General features: G+C 42.5%; 1 protein-coding gene across 7 annotated transcripts in view; it reads right to left on the bottom strand.

The window, feature by feature from the left end:
• Positions 1–23,425, bottom strand: part of ablim1b (actin binding LIM protein 1b) — a 279,577-nt gene that overhangs the window by 86,955 nt on the left and 169,197 nt on the right. For all 7 annotated transcript variants that reach the window (XM_041209206.1, XM_041209211.1, XM_041209207.1 and 4 more), the window contains one exon: positions 5,775–5,862. In XM_041209206.1, coding sequence (XP_041065140.1) covers positions 5,775–5,862 — 88 coding nt within the window. The remainder of the gene's footprint in view (positions 1–5,774; positions 5,863–23,425) is intronic.

Here is a 23,425-nt window from a genome sequence, read left to right as displayed (position 1 = left end):
ACCTTCTAACTCCCTTCGACCCTCTGACCCCACCCCACCTCCCCAATCCCGACATTCCAAAGCCCTCCTAACCCTCCAAACTCCTTTGGCCCCGACCCTCCGACTTCCCACTTGATCCTCCGACTTCCCCCCGACCCTCCGACTTCCCCTGGACCTCACCACCTTACCCACCCTGCCACCCTACCAAGCTCGCACCCTACCCATCCTACCACACTCTGTCACCTACCCACCCTGCCACAAAAGAACATAAGCAATAGGAGCAGGAGTAGACCACACAGCCCATCGAGCCTGCTCCACCATTCAATATGATTATAGCTGATCTTGGGCTTCAACTCCATCTTCCCGCCTGCTCCCCATATCCCTTAATACCCTGAGAGACCAAATAACTGTCTATCCCAGCCTTAAATGTATTCAACGATGGAGCATCCACAACCCTCTGGGATAAAAATTATAGATTCACAACTCTAAATGATCTGTCCCTCATCTTGAGACTGTGCCCAAGTTTTAGATTCCCTGACCAACAGAAACAATCTCTCAACTTCCACCCTATCAGGCCCTTTCAAGAGTTTATAGGTTTCAATAAGATCACTTCTATTCTTCTAAACGCCAGAGAATATAAGATCATTTTACCCAGCCTTTCATCATGGGGCAACCCCCTCATCCCAGGGACTAATTTAGTGAACATTTGCCTCCAATGTGAGTATATCCTTTCTTAAATGTGGAGACCAAAATTGTACACAATACTGAAGATGCAGCCTCACCAAAACCCTTTGCAACTCTAACAAGACTTATTTATTCCTGTACTCCAATCCCCTTGCAATAAAGGCCAACATGCCATTTGCCTTCCTAATTGCTTGCTGCGCCTGTATGCTAACTTACCTACCCACACTGCCACCCTATCCATCCTACCAGCGACCACCCTTCCCATCCTGCCACCTGTCACCCTACCCACTTAGTCATTCACTAACACAGTGAAAAACTATTTAAATATCCTAAAGCTTTTCAGTATGTTAGTGAATGAAGACTTACCAAAATATGGCAGCTAGTGCCTAAAAAAGGGGGAGTGGTTCGACTTTCCCTGATGATCTTGCCCAACGAAGAAGGACTCCAAGAACAGTTAGGCTCTGCATTTCCGAAGAGGCCCGGTTTGGAAGTCCAGGTCAGAAATGCAGGGCTCCACCCCAGTGTAAAAAGAATTAGGAGCGGCATGGCAATCCGACAGTGATTGCCACTCCTCGAATGATTCAGCCCATGATAATCTGAATGCTCTGGTCAGCTAATTGCCAAATTTAGGGCAGTTAGAATTGTTCTGTGACATCATGGAGTCACCACTGACCTGAGCTACAGAAAGACCACTGGCAACTGGGAAGATGCAATGATAAGTCTCGGTTGCTCCTGCTCAAAAATGTTTTGGCACACTTATGCTAATTTAGTTGCTGGCTGCACCATTAGAGCCAGCGTCTGATGAACACTAAAGCAGAAACTGTAGCTGCATTTACCTGAATTGCTGAAATATGTTATTAGTTTTTGTTTTAGATTAGTAGCAGTTTGACTTGGAACCAAACCTTGGCGAATATTAGAGTTGAAGGTGGCTGGTATCAGAAGAGGCATTCAGTCACTTTGGATTGAACTCAAATATTAGGAAAATAAAAGCAATGGTCTGTGCTATGACTTATGTTTTCTTACAATGTGCTTCACAATGAGAACTTTCCTTTTGGCATTAGAAACTATAACCATGCCTGTTCAGTATCTGTTATGCCATGCATTTGTGTTTAGGATCTCTCACTAACACAGCTAGGGCTGTTTAAGAAAGACAGTGTGGCATGTATACAGTACTTCATCAAATATAACTCTGAGGCTTCTCGATACACTTTAGATGCAATGAATTACTTTAAAATACAGTGACAGTTATAAAGACAACTGTGTAGCAGTAAGCGCCTGCCCCACAGAACTCATTTCTTGCTATCTTGACTCCATTCTCTCTCCACTTGTCCAGTCCCTTCCCACCTACATCCGCAATTCCTCTGACACCCTACATCATATTAACAATTTCCAGTTCCCTGTTTCCAAGCGTCTCCTCTTCACCATGGACGTCCAATCCCTCTACACCTCCATCCCCCACCAGGATGGTCTGAGGGCTCTCCACTTCTTCCTTGAACAGAGGCCTGAACAATCCCCATCCACCACTACTCTCCTCCATCTGGCTGAACTTGTTCTCTTACTGAACAATTTCTCCTTAAACTCCTCTCACTTCCTCCAAATAAAAGGTGTGGCTATGGTACCTGCATGGGCCCCAGTTATGCCTGTCTCTTTATGGGGTATGTGGAACATTCCTTGTTCCAGTCCTACTCCGGCCCCGTCCCACAACTCTTTCTCTGGTACATCGATGACTGCTTCGGTGCTGCTTCATGCTCTCGTCTGGACCTGGAAAAATTTATCAATTTTGCTTCCAATTACCACCCCTCCATCATTTTCACGTGGTCCATCACTGACACTCCCCTTCCTTGATCTCTCTGTCTCAATTTCTGGTGATAGACTGTTCACCAATATTCATTACAAGCCTACTGGCTCCCACAGCTACCTTGACTACAGCTCCTCACACCCCACTTCCTGTAAGGACTCCATCCCATTCTCTCAGTTCCTTCGCCTCCATCGCATCTGTTCTGATGATGCTACTTTCAAAAACAGTTCCTCTGACATGTCTTCCTTCTTCCTTAACCGAGGTTTTCCACCCACGGTGGTTGACAGGGCCCTCAACTGTGTCCGGCCCATCTCCCGCGCATCCGCCCTCACACCTTCCTCTCCCTCCCAGAACCATGATAGGGTCCCCCTTGTCCTCACTTATCACCCCACCAGCCTCTGCATTCAAAGGATCATCCTCCGCCATTTCCGCCAACTCCAGCATGATGCCACCACCAAACATATCTTCCCTTAACCCCCCCCAGCGGCATTCTGCAGAGTTCATTCCCTCCGGGGCACCTTGGTCCACTCCTCCATCATCCCCTACACCTCAACCCCCACCCACGACACCTTCCCATGCAACCACAGAAGGTGTAACACCTGCCCCTTTATTTCCCCCTTCCTCATCGTCCAAGGGCCCAAACACTCCTTTCAAGTGAAGCAGCATTTCACTTGCACTTTCCTCAATTTAGTCTACTGCATTCGTTACTCCCAATGCAGTTTCCTCTACACTGGAAAGACCAAACGCAGACTGGCTGACTGCTTTGCGGAACACCTTTGTCCTCCCTGTCACTTGTCATTTCAACACACCACCCTGCTCTCATGCCCATATATCCGTCCTTGGCCTGCTGCATTGTTCCAGTGAAGCTCAACGCAAACTGGAGGAACAGCACCTCATCTTCCAACAAGGCACTTTACAGCCTTCCGGACTGAATATTGAGTTCAATAACTTTAGATCATGAACTCCCTCCTCCATCCCCACTCCCTTTCTGATCCCCCTTTTTTCCAATAATTTATATATATTTTTCTTTTCCCACCTATTTCCATTATTTTTAAATGTATTTCCATCCATTATTTTATCTCTACCTTTTAGCCTATTTCGATCCCCTCCCCCCACCCCACCCCCACTAGGGCTATCTGTACCTTGCTCGTCCTGCTTTCTACCCTTAATGTCACCTATTAGCTCATTTCTTAGCTAATATCACCACCGTCAATACCTCTTTGTCCTTTTGTCTATGACATCTTTTGGCAATCTCCAAATCTATCACTGGCCCTCTATCCAGCTTTACTTGTCCCACCAACCCTTACACCAGCTTATATTTCACCTCTCTTCTATTTTTCCTTAGTTCTGTTGAAGAGTCATACGGACTTGAAACGTTAACTGTGCTCCTCTCCACAGAGACTGTCAGACCTGTTGAGTTTTTCCAGGTATTTTTGTTTTGGATTTCCAGCATCCGCAGTTTTTTGCTTTTATGTTAGTGCAGCAGTAAGATCCTACTAACAGCAGTGAGATAAATAGCCAGTCAAAATATTTCTGATAGTGCAAGATGAGGGACAAATGTTGCCAGGAGAAACACTCCTCCCGCCGGTGGGATCTTTCTGTCCCGACAATGTGAATGGAAATTTCAATGGCTCACGCCGCCACCACCACCACCGCACACCCCCTCCCCACCCCCCACCCCACCACCCCCCAACCACCGGAGAACTCGCTGAGCGGGGCTGAAAAGTTCCGGCCTCTGTTTCTCTTCAAATAATTTCAACACAGTCATGAATCCAGCTGAACAGAAGGACAATGCTTCAACTTAACATCACATCTGACACTTTAGCACTCCCTTAGTATGACTCTAAAAGTCCCAATTTTAACTTGGGGAGCAGTTGTGCAGATGTGGCTTGAGACTGACAAATTGTCCAGTCCTCCAAGTGAAGACACAGTACCCTACACTCGGGTAAGTTGTTGGGAGGGGATTTTGGAGGGCTTCATGATCAGGGTGGTGGGGCGGGTAGGGAGGTGGGGAGGTGGTGTGGGGTGGATGGCAGAGCTGGGGCAAACAAGGCCTAACGTTTCCTTGTGGGGCCTAGAGGAGCTGTCTGCTTCACCTGGCTGAAAAAGGGAAGAAAAAGAAATACCACAACTTTTTGGGCCTCTCCTGTCTCCTCTTCCCAACATGTTGGCCTAGTGAGGAAGTTGTGATTCCCCTGCCCAGTTTGACCCTGATGATATCAGTGGAGTCCGATATGAATATTTAAAGAAGGGTCGTGTTGGCTTCTGTTCAGGAAGTGCAGGATATGATTGGAACTGATGGGAAGGTAAGGGGATTGGTGCAGCTAAAATCCGCGGCCATGTTATCTGACTACCCATCCAGTTTCTGCCAGTGAAACAGTGCTAAAATTGGCCCTAAGGGGTCAGCCTAGATATTTTGCTCAAATCCTGGAATATGGTTTCAACTAGTTTAAATATAAGAGTACTACTAACTGAGACAAGCTGTCAATATTTTCAATACACAAACAGTGAACTCTTCGGCTTTTGGGTCTTTCTGAGCCCCTAATCTGATAAAGGTTCCTTTTGACTTTCCAGTAATGGAATACCTGTTTATAAAACATGTGACTTTATTCTACTTTGTTTTAAGAAGTAGCCCACTGTATTTGCTCCTAGTCCTATTCCCCATCTCAGTAGGCCAGGGGCCATAGCAACCTAAAGTTTACCATTTTGGTTTTATGAGTGCAGCCTGAAGCAAAGCACAATCTAATTTTTCTCTCTCCATACATCAGTGCTACAGCTTAGCAAGCCATCATGTCATCTCCACTTTATAATTCCTTTTGAAGATGGTTGTAATTATATTGTTCTAAAAGGAGTTCTACTCCATTTGAAGATTTGATACAAGTTAATAGGCAACTATATGCATGTTTGGTCCCAAGTAACTTAATTTGCTTACCCACCCTGTTTAATGGAACAGGAATCAACTGTCCTCCATGAAATACCATTGGCGGTATTAATCATGTACTTAGTCAGCTCGTGCCATAAAACAATGATGCATAGATTGTCACTCTCAATTAGGGATGGCTGGGAAATGAAGCAAAACAAAAGTGGCATTGAACTAAAAGAACTACTCTACTAAGGTTGTGGTGCTGTCTTGGGGTGGCGAACACTGAGCCTTAGTCTGCAACTTGTCATGATATATCTGACTTGAAAGTGCTCAATTCTGATACTGGGTGACCCAAGCAGGCAATTATTTAAATTCCCAGCACTACTATTCCTTTCCTTGATGAGAAAAAATATTCTTCACTTAAGCATTTTGAAAGGAGCAACATCTTACCTTGCAGGTACATTTCTTCCCCTTCTGTGAACATCTGATTGCATTTGCTGCATCGTGCACAACTCGGATGATAATGTTTGTCTCCTGCCTAGGTGCAAAAGATTGGTCGTTAGCAATCATGTATGAGAAATGTAACATAGGGCAAGGCATCCAATCATATTGGACAAAAGAAGAAGCCATACTTAGGAAAGTTAAACAGTGCCATCTCTCACTTTGATTTATTCAGCAATTCAGGGATGAATGAGTTCATTTCTCTCAGATCTTAAAACCATTCTGTAATTGAAATCACATCGCAGACAACACTTTCCACAAAGAGCTGGTGATGCAACATCTTAGCTGTTCCGCCAATTTGCACAATTCAAACAGACAAGTTACTTGCAACTACAATCTCTTGGCCTTATTCCAGGTTTCAGCTTCATGTAACCATGACTGACAACGTTATGATGAATTAATTATCAACGTGATGCGGTTAGTTGGCTTAGGAATAGTTAGGTGATGAATAAATTTCAAACATAAGCAAAGTTTTAGTCATAGTAACAAACTAAAACTTTTTTGAGGTTTTAGGGCTGATGTGATAAGCAATACAGGGGATGCCAGATGATTTAGGATATTGGTTAGAAGAAAACAATTTTCAGGAGCAACATGGTAAATGCAGAGCTTATTAGGAGCTTAATGAGTTAAGCATTTAAAAAGTTGACAAATCCAGGTGTCCTGTTAGTCCAGAATGCAAATATGGTTCTGATGATGGATCACTGACCTGAAATGTTGGGCTGAATTTTCCTAGCTTTGTGATAGCAGGCTTGGAGATGGGAGTCTGGGAAAATAGGGGGAAAAGCACAGGAAGGCACCCTGATGCATTCCCGCTATGGGAGAACTTTCCTTGGGGTTGCTGAGAAGAGGATCAAATGCCTGCTCCACGGAGGTGGGCAGCCAATTAAAGCTGTTATGGCCCCAATTATGGGCAATTTTGCAGCCTTGCTGGAACTTTACTGTGCAGAGGCCGCCAGCTCAATGAAAGTGGCCTCCCTGTGGCCATCCAGGAGGCCATCCAAACCTGAGGCTCCAGGCCCCAAAGAGAGGATTGCGGACAGGGAAGGCCACACCCGCATCTCCAACCGATCCACCCAAAGGGTTTCCCCTCTGCTCTGAGTTACCTACCAGCTTCACCTCTCAGATTTTATTTAAATACATGCTTCCAAAGGCGTCTCCATGTTGAGGCACCATTGCAGTCGCTGACCTGCCTTAGCAGCGTTCACGTCTCCTGGCGGGGCTGCTGAGCCTCTAGAAGCCGCCAACTCTCTGATTGGGAGCCCACACACCATCCTTAATACAAGAGTGATCCTGCAAGTGGACAATGAGAGGCCACTACCCAGAAGGCTGCTGAACCGTCTTGTTGCCAGCAGGTGCAGGGGTCCCCCTTTTAGTCCTGACCTCAGGTCCCCAAGAGCTGGGGAAAATCCACCCCATTAAATCTGTCTCTCTCCTCACAGATGTGCCAGACCTACTGAGAATTTCTAGCATCTTTCATTTTTATTTCAGATTTCCAGCATCCGCAGTATTTTGCTCTTGGTGGTATGGAGTCATATACACCAGGCAAGGCCTGTGGTTCAACCCTTGATCTGTGTTGAATTACCCTATCTCAACTGGGGCAATAGTTGAGTTGCTGCAATTGACCTCATTGTCTTGGGCTAGACAGGAATAGCTAAACCAGACTTCTCGCTCCTGATCACCATCCAATGATGCCAGCTGACATCTGCTCATGTATGCATGCCATGTGAGATCAGGACTGGATTTGGCTATAATGCTCTTTGCTAATGCCCACTGTCCAGCCTCAAATATGAAGATTGAGCCTTTGTTGAGGCATAGAAGCCGAAAAGACAATGCCTTCAGGTGAAGAGAGAAGGGACAACCAAAAAGGAAAAAAATGGCCCATTTGCCTAGTGAAGCACTGTCAGATACACTGAGGAAAGAGATGTGGCATTGAGTAAAGCAAACACCCAACAGATAAACTGGATGAAGAGATGTGGCAGTGAAGCAATCGTGTCATGTGCTACAAGCATTTTGTTGTCTACAAAACTGAGCAAGTCTTCAGGGAGGGGAGGGAGTCATATTGACCAGCTGCTTTCTGCTCATTCCACCCACAATTAAATTGTGGGCAGGGGTGATGAACTGCAGTGAAACAGCAATTGAAAGAGTTTCAGAAACAACAGAAATACATTTACCAGAATAATTGTGGTAGAATTGCTACTTACAATCCTTATGCCCATCAATATATGCCACTTCTTGGGACTATAGAGGCACTGTATTTACAGTCATGAGTTGGCTTATAGCACAATATTGTGCAGAAGTGCTTTACCCCCATCCAACTGTTGGTCCTGCCTAATGAACCTGCTTTGGGGATAATATAGAATCGAGTTGATTTACTTGCATTGGCCTTTCCAACATCTGTCACTGTCACATTAATGCAAATGTGAATAGGACGCTGTAACTGGAAGCAATGCAAAAACAACATGGGGCATGTCACATATCAGATATTATGATCTTAGAATGTAAATCCCTAAATTATCTTCTAATGTGTTCATTCAACTCTTCCCCTCACATCCTCCTTCCTCATTACCATCTCTGTAACCTCTTCCAGCTCTGTAACACCCCCCAAAGCTTTCTATTCCTCTGACTCTGGACCTTTTGCATCCTTCCCACTGATGCCTTTTGCTGTCTACACCCTCAAATTCCTTCCCTGAACCCAGCTATTTGTCCATCTCACCCTCCTCCTCCTTTAAGGCCTTCCTTAAAATCCAAATCATCAGCTGAGCTTTTGATCACCCAACCCTTCACAGTGTCCATTTTCATCATTCCTCTGTAGAGCAGATGAGGCATTTTTCTACAGTAAAGGCATGTTGTTGTAAGAACATGCAGAACAGATAGAATAGACACCTGACTGCAAGCTACTTTTGAGATTACACAGGAGTATGTTACAAAATACTGAGAGGTGCAATGTGTAAAAACCATGATAGCAAGCCTCAACGGGTCCATCAATGCCCTCTCAACCTCAGGTTACTGTATAATATACTTAGAAACATTGATTTCTGTGTTTTCCTACTTTACAACAGTGATGACATTTCAGTAGTACTTATGAAGTACTATGGAATGACATAAGGTTTGGGAAGTGCTATAGGAATGCATGTATATTCTTTTTTCTACAAGTAATAGTATACCCAATGTATATTAAGATATAGCGTAGTTTGAGCATACAGAATCTACTGTCCTGAATCGCTGACGTGAGGAAGTAAGAGGACACTTAGAAAATCATAATGTGATTGCATGGAGTGAACATGGATTTATGAAAAGGAAATTGTGTTTGATAAATCTTTTAGAGTTTTTTTGAGAGTGTAACTAGCAGGGTATATCAAGGGGAACCAGTGAATGTAGTGGATTTGGATTTTCAAAAAGCATTCAATAAGGCACCACACAAGAGATTATTACACAAAACGAAGGCTCATGGTATTGGGAGGAGGGGGGGGAGGAATTTATTAGCATGGATAATGGATTGGTTAACAGACCCAAAACAGAGAGAGTAGAAATAAGCAGGTTATTTTTGGGTTATCAGGATATAACCTGTGCGGTACCACAAGAATCAATGCTTAGGCCTCAGCTATTTACAATCTATACCGATGACTTATAAGTGAGACGGTGGAATGGAGTGTAATCAAGTTTGTTGACAATACAAAGTTAGGTAGGAAGGTAAGCTGTGAGAAGGATGCAAAGAGGCTGCAAAAGGATTTAGACAGGTTAAGAGTGGACAAGAATGTGACAGACGGAATATAAGTGTGAAGCTATCACATTGTTAGGAAAAATAGAAAAGAGGAATATTTTTTTAAATGGTGAGATACTGGGGAATGTTGATATTCTGAGAGACCTCAGTGTCCTTGTACAGAAACCACAGAAAGTTAACATACAGGTACAGCAAGCAATAAGAAAAGCAAATGGTATGTGCGCCTTTAGTACAAAGGGATTGAAGTACAAGGGGAATAATGTCTTACTTCAATCAAAAAGGGCTTTGCTAAGACTATATCTGAAAAACAGTGTATCATTTTGGTCTCCTTTAGAGGGAAAGTTCACTAGACTGATTCCTGGGATGAGGGGATTGTCCTATAAAGAGAGATTGAGTAGATTAGGTTTATATTCCCTCGTGTTTAGTAGATTAAGAGGTAATCTCATTGAGATGTATAAAATTCTCAAGGGGCTTGACTTGGTGGATGCTGGGAGGATGTTTCCCCTGGCTTGGGAGTCTGGAACTAGAGGTCACAGCCTCAAAATAATGGGTTGACTATTTAGGATGGAGATGAGGAGAAATTTCTTCACCTAAAGGGCTGTGAAACTTTGGAATTCTCTAATCTAGAGAACTGTAAATGCTCAGATGAGGAGTGCATTCAAGACAGTAAATCAATAGATTTCTTAATTGCATAGTATTACATAGGATATACTTCACAGAAACCAGCCATTCAGCCTAAGCAGTCCATAACAGTGTTTATGCTTCACTGGAGCCTCCTCCCAGCTTTTCTTCTTTAAATCATTAATTTATCACCCTTTCACTACTACCATTTTGGCCACTATTACTTGTAAACCAGTTTTGTGCTACTCCTCTCCCTAATCTCAGCACTCGTGTGAAGAAAGCTCAGTTACCCATCAGGCAGTAGATTTGTCGTGTCAGGTGCTAAAAATCAAACATACTACAAAATTTCAGAACAGCGAATCTCAGCTGTGGTCTATCATTAATAAACTATCACATTGCACTACAATCCAGTGAGAATCAGCAAAGCCATTCTCCTTATCTGAAATTTTACCTTCTGGCTGTGAGAAAACTCCCACTAAAATCAGGCAATGTTCATTATGAAAGGGGTTTGTAATGATTGGCCTTTGCTGCAGCATCATTATTAAACAGCCCCAAACATGCTATTAAATGTCCTCACTGATAAATCCTTTATAATACTTTCTATAAACGTAAAATGCCTGAACCAGCTCTTAGGCTGTTGCTCTGGAAACAGTTCAGCTGATTGCATCACTTGTGGCTTTAAACTTAGAAAATATAATAACAGGGTTAAGTCAGGAAAGGCGTTTGCTCTCATTAAAGCAAAGTTTGCTGGCAGCAGGCGTGGCTGTGCTTGTTCTCACTCTCTACAATGTATCATGCTCTCAGCTGTGAGAAAGCTTCCCGCAGCTTTTTTTCCTCACTGCATTTGGAGCAGGCCACTTTGATCCACAGCAATCAGCGCCAAAACAGAATTTCCATTCAGTGTGCACAAAAATATTCATTTAATCTCTTCACTGCACTTAGATAAGGAAATAGAAGTACACTGAAAGGAAGCATTTGAAACCTTCAGTCAGCCATATCATAACACAGATACAAAATAAAACATCCAAGGTCCTGTCCACCAAGTGATAGGATCCCACGTTACCCTTGACAATTCAGTCTAGACAGATGCATTAGAAGAAGTTGACTGAGTACCTTGTAAAACACATTGCTGCTTCTGGTAGATACAGACTGCCCTCGACAGGCTTTTGTTTCACCTTGCATGCCTATTAAATACATGCACCTAATAAAACTCAGTTACCAATGCATCCTTGCTGCCCAACAGTTAACATTTAACTGATTCAAGCTCAGATTTCCCACCTTTGCCCCACTTGCCTTTGCTGAGAGTGAATACTGCTGCTCTCCCATTGATAATCTGGATAAACTACTCCAGGACTATCTAGTCACATGATTGAAGACAAGGGAGACTTAAAGCTTGTTTGTTCACATTTTCCGACACTGACAGAGCTCTATTGACACTGCACATTGCAGGTGTTGCCCTTAATATGCTGGTGGCTTTAATCCAATTGTGGAAATAATTATATTCCCCAGAATCATAGCTCTGTCATGTCCCTGAAATGTAGACTCCAAGCAGCTGCTATTTAGTTTTTAGGTTGACACTATTGTCTCTTGAAAATAAATATTGAAAGAGTAACCAATGTGCTAATACATTTATAAAAGCTGTTTTACTTTTCCATTTTTGTATGCTACCAGACACTCCTGATCACCATGAGCAGCTATAGAATGGACCGAGTTCACATAATGTCTACTTCACATTTCTTTTGCACTTTTAATTAATTTACAGGATGTGGGCGTCACTGGCTAGGTCGGCATTTATTGCTCAACCAAATTGCCCTTGAGAAGGTGATGATGAGCTGCCTTCTTGAACTGCTGCAGTCCCTGCAGCGTAAGTACACCCAAAGTGCTGTTAGGGAGGAAGTTCCAGAATGTTCAGAATGTGGCCAAACAGGGTTGAGTATCAACTTGTAAATCCTTCCAACATATGCCAATGCCAGGGCGGTAAGAGCAGGAGATATTCCTGGTCAGCCACGTGATGGAAAGAAAATTGGAGCCTCTACCATCACTGTCCAGGCTACGACATACATGTAAAAGCGCAACTCAACAACTCGGACTCCTCAGCAGTGGCAGGGGTGGCAGTTGGTGTGAATCAGATTCAATACAGAGTTCAATTCCCGTAACAGATGGGCAAATTTGGGACCTGTGTTTTTGCCCTAGCTGTAGGGGGATCATGGTGCTTTGGGTCGGACCTGCCTTCAGATAAAGAACTGAAAAAGAAGAAAATGGTACATGAACCTCAAACAAGGAAAATTAAAATGTGAGTATCGAAACATTGCTGTCCGAATTGCCATTAGTTTCACAAAAGCAGCAGCCTTAGCCTCTGGTTTGTTTTAGGAACTTTCTGCATTAATTAGTGCATTTGTACATTCAACCTGTGACAGAAAGTTAAGTTTTGTCATTACAAATATAACCACCTATCTAAAGTTGTGATATATGTTCATGATTGTCAATCAACCCCTCTATTTAAAAGTTAACTATGACAAGTTTAAAGACCCATTCCATCAGGCTTTAATTTTTACAGGAAAGTTCTAATAGGTGTCAAACTTTAAATTATTCTCCCTTTCTGACTTTTTTTCTCTCTCTCTTAATCCAATCTTTCTTCCCATTCTTTGTTTCTCCTTCTGTGCCCTGGTTTGGCATTAATTCATTCCCTTTCTCAGCCCTTCCAATCTTTATTTCCAAGTGCTTAAATCTCATTGGTTAAGGAGATAGCCCATTAGTTGCCCCCACTCAAATCCTAGGTGCCCCGTTTCCCTTACTGCATTATTTTTAGCGTGCACTTTTAGTAACTTAGTGAGTAAAAAACTGAGCTGAAGACTGCAAAGGACAGATGCCATTAGATGCCCTGTTCTAGCAACATCTGGCCCATTAATCTGAAAGAAAGGCAAGACAGAACAGCATATTTAACACTGGTCTGTTCCACAAAACAGCATTTGAGATGACACGCTCAGTTTAAATTTCTGACATGTTCAAATCATTTTAAAAGAATCCTTGGAAGCATTTAAGGACAAGAAGAATTTTGAAATGACAACTGTATCACAGACATGCAGCTGGGGTAAGAAACTATTATTTTTGTATTGGGTAACCATGGCAACATTGTTTCTTCTATGATGTAACATTGTGCTAATGTCAGCCAAACAGCATCTCAGGCTTGAGAGATCTTCCCAAATCAAACAAATCTTTGACAGTAATACCAGAAATCCAATAGATTCCAAAGTACAAACATGTCTGGCCCTTTTACTTCTTGCACAAGCTTATAAAATAGCCTATATTAACCAATTTAAAATACTGAAGAGATTACTTTTCAATAGATTATACATCTTAGGAAAACGTTATATATAACAGGCAAGATTGAACGTACAATATTCTCTAGAAAAGATAAGGCTGAATGAAAGGAATTGATAAGGTAGATGTACAGATGTTTCCACTGTGGGGAAAATAAAGACTAGGAACCATAAATATAAAATAGTTATGAATAAATTCAATGGGTAATTCAGAAGAAACATCTATAGTAAAGTGGTTAAAATGTAAAGTGCTATAGTAAGGAATAGTTGATGGATAGCATAGTTACATTTAAGGGGAAGCTAGACAAACACAAGAAAAGGAAAGGAATAGAAAGTTATGCTGATAGGATTAGATAGAGATGGATGGGATGTATGTCATATGGAGCAGGTACTAGTTGGGCAAAATGGCCTTTTTCTGTGTTGTACATTCAATGTAGTTCCACATAATATTGTGTTGCCTAATTAATTAGCAATGAAGTACACATTGACAGTAAATCAACTGTTTTATGAGAACAGATGTATTATACATGTCATACACAATATGTTATTAAACTGTTAAGGTAGAGTCGTGTTTAACCTGATTTATCCCTTTTAGCCACACAGCCCAACTGTGGTCTGAGTAGCACATCGTGAGGTCAATTAGAAATGAATTCCTTTCAATGAGGAAACATTTCCTGTTTGACAGGTGTTTGTAAATTTATAGTTCCTGCAAGGTGATGAGCATAAAATACCTGCCTTCTTATTTTTATGCTTCTAACACTTTGAAGTGCAGAGTCTGAAGTGTGAGGGACACAGAGGGCTAAGTTGGATAGCCTGAAAAATGGTGTGGAGATAACGCTGTGCAATTAATCTGTGCCCATTGTTTGAAATGCAGGCAGCACACCATCTTTATGCTAATTAGCATGATTTCTGCATGTAACCAATGCTAAGCTGCCTTTCATTGGCTGCAAGCATCAAGAGCAGGCCCAAAATCCTAACTTCCTAGCACTTCTTAAAGCTAGAGGTTCAGTGACCTCAAGAGTGGTCAAGGTCTGTGAATTCTGTTATGATACAGCAGTTTTTAAAGGCTGAGTTATTTAAAATCCCAGAGGGAAACTTTAAACAACTGTCATAACCTATATTTTCAATTGGTATGTTTTGAGTTGCAGCTCTAAATTCAGGAATAGGACCACCATTTCTTGAGTGTTTTTTATATCAAACTAAATGAGACATTTATTAATTTACAATAAACTAAAAACATACACATGACTACAAATTACTACTATCAAAACTTTTTAACAAATTCCCAAATTAATCTCCACCAAAGCAACAATAACCAATAGACTTAAACACCAGGCAAAGCGTTTTTCACCTTACGAGTTCAAAGTGAGGTTCCTTTTAATTTGTTCCTTCGCAGACATAGTGGTAGGCTTATGTCTTACATGCCTCTGCCCTGCAAACACAAACTCCTTTCTGTTATACCTTGCATTCCCCTTTGAATGTAAATTCTCATTGTATCATCAGGCCCTTTGAATCTCTTTTATAGTAGCAATTTTACTAACAATATAAACTTTGCTTGGCGTCTCCTAGCTAAGTGCAAGATTTCACTCGCACTCTTGAATGCTCTATTTAACAAAATGCAAATGTACCCTCTACCTTACTGTTTACATCTCAAACTACTATATATCAAAGCACCCAGCCTAGCTGACTTTAATCCAATTAACACACACACAGACTAAACCTCTATTTTAAAAAAATAATTTCCAATAACATTATATACATTAATATCTCTTCATGACAATTCAAATACCACATCCTATAGCAACTACCTCACTAATATTCTTTCAAGGGATCTGGGCATTGCTGGCTGTTGCCCATTCCTAATTGCCACTGAGAAGGTGGTGGTAAGCCATCTTCTTAAATCTCTGCTAGACATCTGATGCAGGTACACCCAGAGTGCTGTTAGAAAATGAGTTCCAGGGTTTTGATCGAGAGACAGTGAAGGAATGGTGATATAGTTCCAAGTCAGGATGGTGTGTGGCTTGTAGGGGGGCCTACAGGTGGAGGTTTTCCCATTCATCTGCTGCCCTTGTCTTTCTAGGTGGTATAGGTCATGGGTTTGGAAGGTGCTGTTGAAGGAGCCTTGATGAGTTGCTGCAGCGCATCTTGTAGGTGGTACACACACAGCGGCTACTATGCGTCAGTGGTGGGGGCGGTGAATGTTTAAGATGTGGATGGGGTGCCGATCAAGTAGGTTGCTATGTCCTGGACAGTGTTGAGCTTCTTGAGCGTTGTTGGAGCTGCACTCCAGGCAAGTGGACAGTCACACTACTGACTGGTGCCTTGTAGATATTGGACAAGTTTTGGGGAGTCAGGATGCACATTCCAAGAGGACACTTGTGATGCAGCCTTGATGGCCCAGTTCTCAACTCCCTTTGCAGTACAAGTAGCTTCCACCAAAAGCCTAAGTGCTGAACTGGAAGCTCAGATTGAAGTCACGCAAGATCAGATTGCTGCCAATATGGATGTACATACCAGTGTTCAAATTGATTTGCAGGCCCTCACAACAGTCCAGCTATCTGTCCTCCAACAGATTACTAGGAACACAGAGGCACTACAATGGACGAGTGTCAGTCGCTCTATGGAGCATGAATCTGCTCCTCTCTCCCAGGTTGATAGCATTCATCCTCCCACCTCTGCCACTCCTCAAATGTCCTTACTATTGCCTGGCAGCCTGCCAGCCCAGACTGCTGTCAGCCATGTCAAAACAGTGCAGTATGGAGCTGGGTCTTCATGGATCAACGCTACTCGAGGTCATCTTACAAGGCAATCTACAATCTCCTTCACTAGGAATTAGCAGGCCTCCATCAGCCAAGCTGTAGCCACTGAGGTAACATCATGGTGGAGCAGTAAGACAGGCAAAGGGGGAGATGATGGTATTGTAGTAATGTCACCAGAAAAGTAATCCAGAGGTCCAGACTAATGCCCTGGGGACCCCTTGTGCCACCATGGCAGCTGGTGGAATTTAAATTCACTTAATTGAAAAAATCTGGAATTGAAAGTTAGTCTCAGTAGTGGTAATCATGAAACTATCATCAATTGTTATAAGAACACATCTAGTTCACTAATGTCCTTTAGGGAAGGAAATCGGCCATCCTTACCTGATCTGGCCTATATGTAACTCCAGACCCACAGCAATGCGGTTGACTCTTAACTGCCCTTAAGGGCAATTGGGAATGGGAATAAATGCCGGCCTTGGCAGCAATGGCCACATCCCATGAGTGAATTTTTAAAAAGGGCACATGGAAGACAAGTACGAAAATGATTAGTTTTATAATGTATGGAATATGGCATGATGTGGTTTTCAATACTTATTCTGTGGTGGCTTTTGTTTTTGCATTATGGCCATGAGGGTGATCTATTCATCAGTAATCAGGGGAAGGTAAGGAGTGTGGGACTGTTGGTGAATGAGGAATTGGAATTGTAGTTACTGGTAACACACTTGAATTAGTTCTTCACGGGCTGTCTGAATGGAAAGAGGCTACTGCAGTTGGTGCCTCACTCCTCACCTCAGCTGCTTATCATATAGCAGGTGGCAAGGGATGGTCCCTTATGATGTTGAGGTTGTGCAGCATGCGCAGACCAGCACAAATCCTGACATCTGCTCTGAGGAATGCTGCAGGCTTCCTCCAGAAAAGTCCAGAATTATTGTTACAGCAAGCCAATGGTCTGCTGTATCGCACTTTTTGTGATGGCATGGCTCTCACTGATTGCATTCTGTGCATATGCGCATGGGTTGAAAACTGGAGCTGTGTGGTCAGTGGTTAGCCCTAGTTACCCAGTACCCACCCTTTGGTAGCTCAAATGCAACTGGCACAACAGATTACCGCAGAATGAAGGCAACATGATTGCTGCCAGGATACAGGGTACTGGTCTGCGTGATTCTCTCCGATGGTCAGATAGCAGCTAGACATTGAGGGAGTAGAATCCCTTTCATTCTGGTACTTAGTAAACAAACTAATATGCATGCAGTCAATGGTATTCTGCACTACGGGGAAGCCTGTAGTCATAGGGAATTCTTGTGCTTGTTTCACCTACTTGTCTCTGGCAAGGGAGATGAAATGTGCTTAGCACTTTTTGAATTGGCATCCTCAGTGACTTTCTTTACTGGATGGCAAACTGAAGGCTATTGCTAATATATCCTAATCCAGCCTAGCAGGAGCCAAACGCATAAAATGTCATCATAATGGGCACTTGCCCACGGTCCACTGCCCGCTGTGAGGTTGCAGTTGTGAAGCAGGTGTCAGACTTCAGTGAGGACATCCTTCCTGAAGCACAAATGTCTCGCACATTGTTCTTCATTAAGGTTCAAGTTGGAGAATTGCTCCCTGAACACACTGGGTGGATATGACCTCCTGCTGAGTGCCCTTCTCCCTCCTCCTCCTCCAGCTCCCCTTCTTCCAACAACTTGTCCTGCTTTTCATGGCCTCTGCTCGTGCTCCCATTCATGCTGTATTCCAAGGGAAGACCTCCCTTGTCTGGGAGCAACTGATTTGTGCAGAAGCCTTGAAGTCAGTAAGAAGTCCTTCAGCACCTGCCACATCATTCCCTGTAGACTTTTACAACTTGAAACAACTATATAACACACCAAACATTTGTAGAATTGTAGCAACATCCAGAAGAGAATCAACCAGTAAATAACCTGTGAGAATTTGTTAATCTCTTTAAATAGTACTGGCGAGGAGTCTTTCCGGCAAATTAATGCATGTTCAGCTGTGTTAGTGTTGTCAGCTAATTGATGCCATAATCTGTCTGCTCTGCTTTCAATAGTTTGGCAATTAAAACAATTCACGACAGAAGTGTGCGCACTCCCAGTGGACGCCATTTTCGTCCCTGAATTACACCTGTAGCAGCCAAACAAGAGACACTCCTGAGCCCAATTTTGTACCCACAATCTTTACTTATACACTAGCATATCTCCCACTGCATAGTTCACGGAAAAACAGAGCTTACACTGGTGCAGTGAGATTAGTTGTTAACCAATGTAAGAACTAAGTACTGTGGATGCTGGAAATCTAAAATACAAATAGAGTATGCTGCAAAAATTCAACAGCTTTCAACATCTGGTGAGAGAGAAACACAGCTAATGTTTCATGTTTGAGAGATTTCTCAACAACCTTTTTATAGGAATCTTAACATTTTCACTGTATAATGCCATAATGTTCAGCATATACTGCTCACCATGTACAATGCAGAACCACAACTGATGAGGGGTCACCAATCAGAAACACTGTCTCTGAATTTTCGAGCAAAGAAGGCCCACCACCAGGACCAAAAGCGAGAGCTGGCCCATGGGATCCTCGGGCAGTATTTTACTGGTGGCGGCCAATTAAGGGGCCAGGCTTGATGGATTGGCTGAACTTTTCCTGTCTGTCAATTTTGTAAGCTTGTATGGTGCTAAGATCCTCAGAGATATCAGAGGAAGGAGGGTCTCTAGGTTAATTTGGTTGCATTGAAACCAATGTCTCAAATGTGAAAGGGCTGCATCTTAACCAACTACACCACCCAATGTACCAGCTCAGACTACAATCACACATCTGAGGCTTTCAAAGCTATCTTTATTGCAAAATTAAAGTACAGCCAATGTCAACAACAAGATAAAGTTCCTTAATGTTACTTTCTGATATTTCTTGAATATAACTTCCAGATTTGCAAGCCAAAAATTCTCAATGGTACACCCTTTCTTAGATCACCTTAAGATGATCTTGCTTTGCTTGGATCTTGCTTTGCTTGGCAGTCAATGATGAAAGTGCTGATAATGAAAAAGGTACAATTGTGATACTCAAAATGGAATGTGGGCAAAAACTGCAAAACATCCCCTGCATGTTTGAACATGCTGAGAGAATAAGAAAAAATAATAACCAACACTCTAATGTTGTAGCTTTGCACTGACCATGGCTTTGTTCACAAAGCATTAAGAGAAGCCTGATGGCAAGGTTTAAAGAACGCAGAGATCATTTCCTAATTACAATTACCATTCATTTTCTAGATATTGGTTTCTGAGCCTCACCTCAAGCAGCAGCATAATCATGGACTTGATACTTAACTGCTCCCTGGTTACAGTAATCTATTCTACCCTAACCATTCTCATGAGGCATTCGCTTAGGAACAAGATTCACCATTTTCTTAAATCAAACATTGTAAGAAAGAAAGGCTAAAGGAAGCTAAGTTAATAAAAAAGTAGATATCAAGGGTACACAACTCCATTATCAAACTTGTAATGATCCTTTCAATTAATATACATTCCAACTGATAGAATTCAAAAAGGACAATCTATTATTTTACTGCATAAAGCATTTTCCTTACAGGTTCTCAGAATCTGTCTTACACACCTGGGACAGACTTTTACAGCCACTCCCACTAGCAGGATTTTCCATTCCCGCCGAAGTCAATGGAGTTTGAATGGCTCACCGCATTTTACGATCCCGCCTCTGCCGGGACAGGGCCGTAAAATTCATCCTCTGGAGTATTTACAAAAATTGCTAATGTATTATGTAACTTTCAAAAGAAAAATCAAAATTAACGAGTTCCTTAGTAATAACAATCATTGAAAGATTCAAAATGTTCTTTTTGTGCTAAAACAGAGAGACAGAAATGGCTTTGCATTTTCTTCCCTCCCTATTTCAGGTTTCCTTGCATCATGGGCCATGCCACAACTGACAGGACAGGTGGGGGTGCTGTTCCAAACCTCTGCAATGCTGCTCTATATTCAATCATTAAGGAAGAGCGAGAGAGCCCAAGGGAAGCTTGGCCTGAGATCCTCACTCCTGCCCAATTGCTGAGCCCCATAGCTTAAAGTGCCAAGTCTTTGTAGGGTAAAGGTTTCCTCTGTGTGCTACATGCAAGAAATTCTAAAGAAGTTTATAAAAAACAGATTCACAATTTCACAACACAGAGGAAAATCTTTCCCCTGAGGATAATCTTGTCCTTCAATCTTGTCACACACATGATGGAACAGAAATGAGCTTTGGCTTTGGGCCACATGCTTCTCCTGGCACGTGATTCTGGAGTGAGCAAGGTCTGAAACAATCACAAACAATGGTGGAATTAACATTATGTGATGTTTTCCTATTTGTGCTGGAACTTCTCTTGTCATTTGCATTTGTTGATATCATCACTATCACCAAACAACTAGTTTTTTTTAGAACTTTTTCCAAACCCAATTGCAAACAGTGTGGCAGGTATGTAATATTTTATGCAACATGATTTCCATAATACCAGGCAGATGGATAAAGTAACACTTCACACTACATTCCCAGTCTATTCATGCCCACAACCATTTTAACTCCTAGTTTTTGGGCAGTGAGAGATCACTTGACTGATTCGGGCAAGAGACTCAGGATTATGGAAATGTCAGGGTCTGATGGCATCAATCAAACTCTGCCGAGGTTTTATGTGCCAATCATGGCAATTACACCAGTGCTCATGGTTAGAAGAGGCTAAATACAATAAGATTTTAAAAAATCAGGTTTCCATGTAGGTCAAGAGTGTGCCTCCTGGCCTCACAAGGAAATTTTGGGTGTCTCCTGCTTCAGGCTTCCCCTCCCCTTCCCATGAATACAATTGCTTGAGACCCACCACTTATTCACCTCACTGGAGGCCAATGCCTTTGGTCTCTGGTGGGGTGGCCTGCTGTCCTACAATTTCCCACTCCTGTTCCTGACCATCTGACCATTCTAATCTGCTTTGAGCACAGGTCCAATGTGAAAAATTAAGGCATAGGTTTTAAAAAGGCTAAGGCCTCATGTCACTTGGTCAGGGGTGCTTCCCAGCCTCCCTGGCCTACACACGCCACACTCATGCTCCAACTACCTAGGCTGAAACTCCAGCACAGTATTGAGGGAATGTTGCACTGGTGGAGGTCCTATCTTTCAGATCAGGAGTTAAACCAATGTCCCATCTGCCCTCTCAGGTGGCCGGCAGGATTTCAAAGACGTGTAGGGGATTTATCCCGTGTGTCCAGGCCAAAATCATCAATCATCATAACAAAAACCGATCTGGCCATTATCAGATTGCTGGAGTGTGCTCGGCACAAATTGGCTGTCATGTTCTTGCATTATAACAGTGACGACACTTCAAAAGTATGTCATTGGCTGTAAAGTACTTGGAGATGTCCATTAGTTGTGAAAGGCACTATATAAATGCAAGTCTTTATTTTTTTAACCTTAAAACATTTGACACAACTGAGTTTGATTCAGTGTGATCCATCCCTTTAAAAACTGCTAGTATGCAAGCACACAGGCAACTTGCTGGATGCTCCATTCTGTTGTCTATTTGGGAGGTAGCTAGTGCTAAAGGAGTTATAAGCTAGAATTGACAGCTGGAAGGGAAAGCCTGGGCAGATTGAAGTGGATTACAATTTTAATTATTGTATTCCCAGTAAAATTTCCTAGAGTTACAGTGAATGATGATGCCAGCTGCCTATACCTGGGTGTACCCAGAGGTTTAACTACAAAAATGAAAAGAAAACTTGGAGAATGGCCTGCAGAACAGATGTGAAAATTCAATTCCTGTCATAATATTCACTAGCCAAGATTAAAATACCCAGACAAGCGGTTGGAGCCAAATGTAGAATAATCTGATTCAATATTTCAGATCTAATCTGTCTATACGCTGCTGTTGGGTTAATGCTTCTAGAATTGTAGTGTTAATCAGGGAATGATGTGTATCTATTCTTGGTGACCTGTGCATTGTCTCTGGTCACCCTTTATTTGACACTTCAGGTTCAGAACACTCAGAATTTGAATGTTGCGACTGTGAAACATCAATATCTCTAACTTCTCATTCCCAGTTTGTGATCTATATCCCTACTCCAAAAATTTCTTCCCTACAACCAACCCACCTCAGCTCTTAACTCACATTCTCTCCCTCCTCTATAGGTCCCTTAATTACCCTTTTGGGTCACTCATTCCCTCCCTTCCCACAAAACATCTTTATTTACTGAAGTAAGTAATTAATTAAATGATGACAAGAAAAAACATGAAACTTGGTTTATGCAGATCTATTTCTCTTTGCACGTAGAGTTTTCATTTTAGAATAGAATAATGCATGTAATGCCACTCCAGTTACACAGTAAATGCAGATGTGTGTCTGAATTGTCTCTGAATGTGCCAACATTCCAGGGAGCTTACTATGACCCGTAGCACGTTAACCCAACAGCAGTGTATAGACAGATTAGATCTGAAATATTGAATCAGATTATTCTACATTTGGCTCCAACCGCTTGTCTGGGTATTTTAATCTTGGCTAGTGAATATTATGACAGGAATTGAATTTTCAAATCTGTTCTGCAGGCCATTCTCCAAGTTTTCTTTTCATTTTTGTAGTTAAACCTCTGGGTACACCCAGGTATAGGCAGCTGGCATTTCTTGTCACCATCTAATTCACCTTCTGCTGATCAACCCCATAGGTTTTTTAGGCACTAGACGACTCAATGCATAAGTTATTCTGCCTCCAATCTAGCTGGCAACAGTGTCATCTCTAAGACATCATGGCCAGGATTTTGCTCTCATCGAGCAGGCTCGGCAGGGGTGGTCAGGTAGCCGAACGCCTCCTGTGATTGGGCCGTGACTGTGATGCTGCAGCGCTGCCTGTGTGTGTGTATGTGTGTGTGTGTGGGGTGGGGGGGCGGGGGTGGTGGGAGGATGTTGAGCAGGGAACTTCACGCATGCACGCGAGTGCGCATAGGAAAAGCTCCCTCAGGGAGATGGCGATTTTAAAAATTAAAAATCAAGTTTTTTAACATTTTTAAATTCACGTCCCCTCATGTGACTCTGTTGCATGAGCGAGGACATGTTATTAATGAAATGTTAACATTTTTATTTAATTTTTAATTGCTGTTGTAAACCTCATCCTGCCCGTGGATGAGGTTTCCTAAAAAAATCCAAAGGCCGCTTGGC

This window comes from Carcharodon carcharias, chromosome 17, assembly GCF_017639515.1.
Source record: "Carcharodon carcharias isolate sCarCar2 chromosome 17, sCarCar2.pri, whole genome shotgun sequence".
Taxonomy (NCBI): Eukaryota; Metazoa; Chordata; class Chondrichthyes; order Lamniformes; family Lamnidae; genus Carcharodon; species Carcharodon carcharias.
The sequence above is the reverse complement of the archived record's forward strand: the minus strand, read 5'-3'. Positions and strand labels throughout refer to the sequence as shown.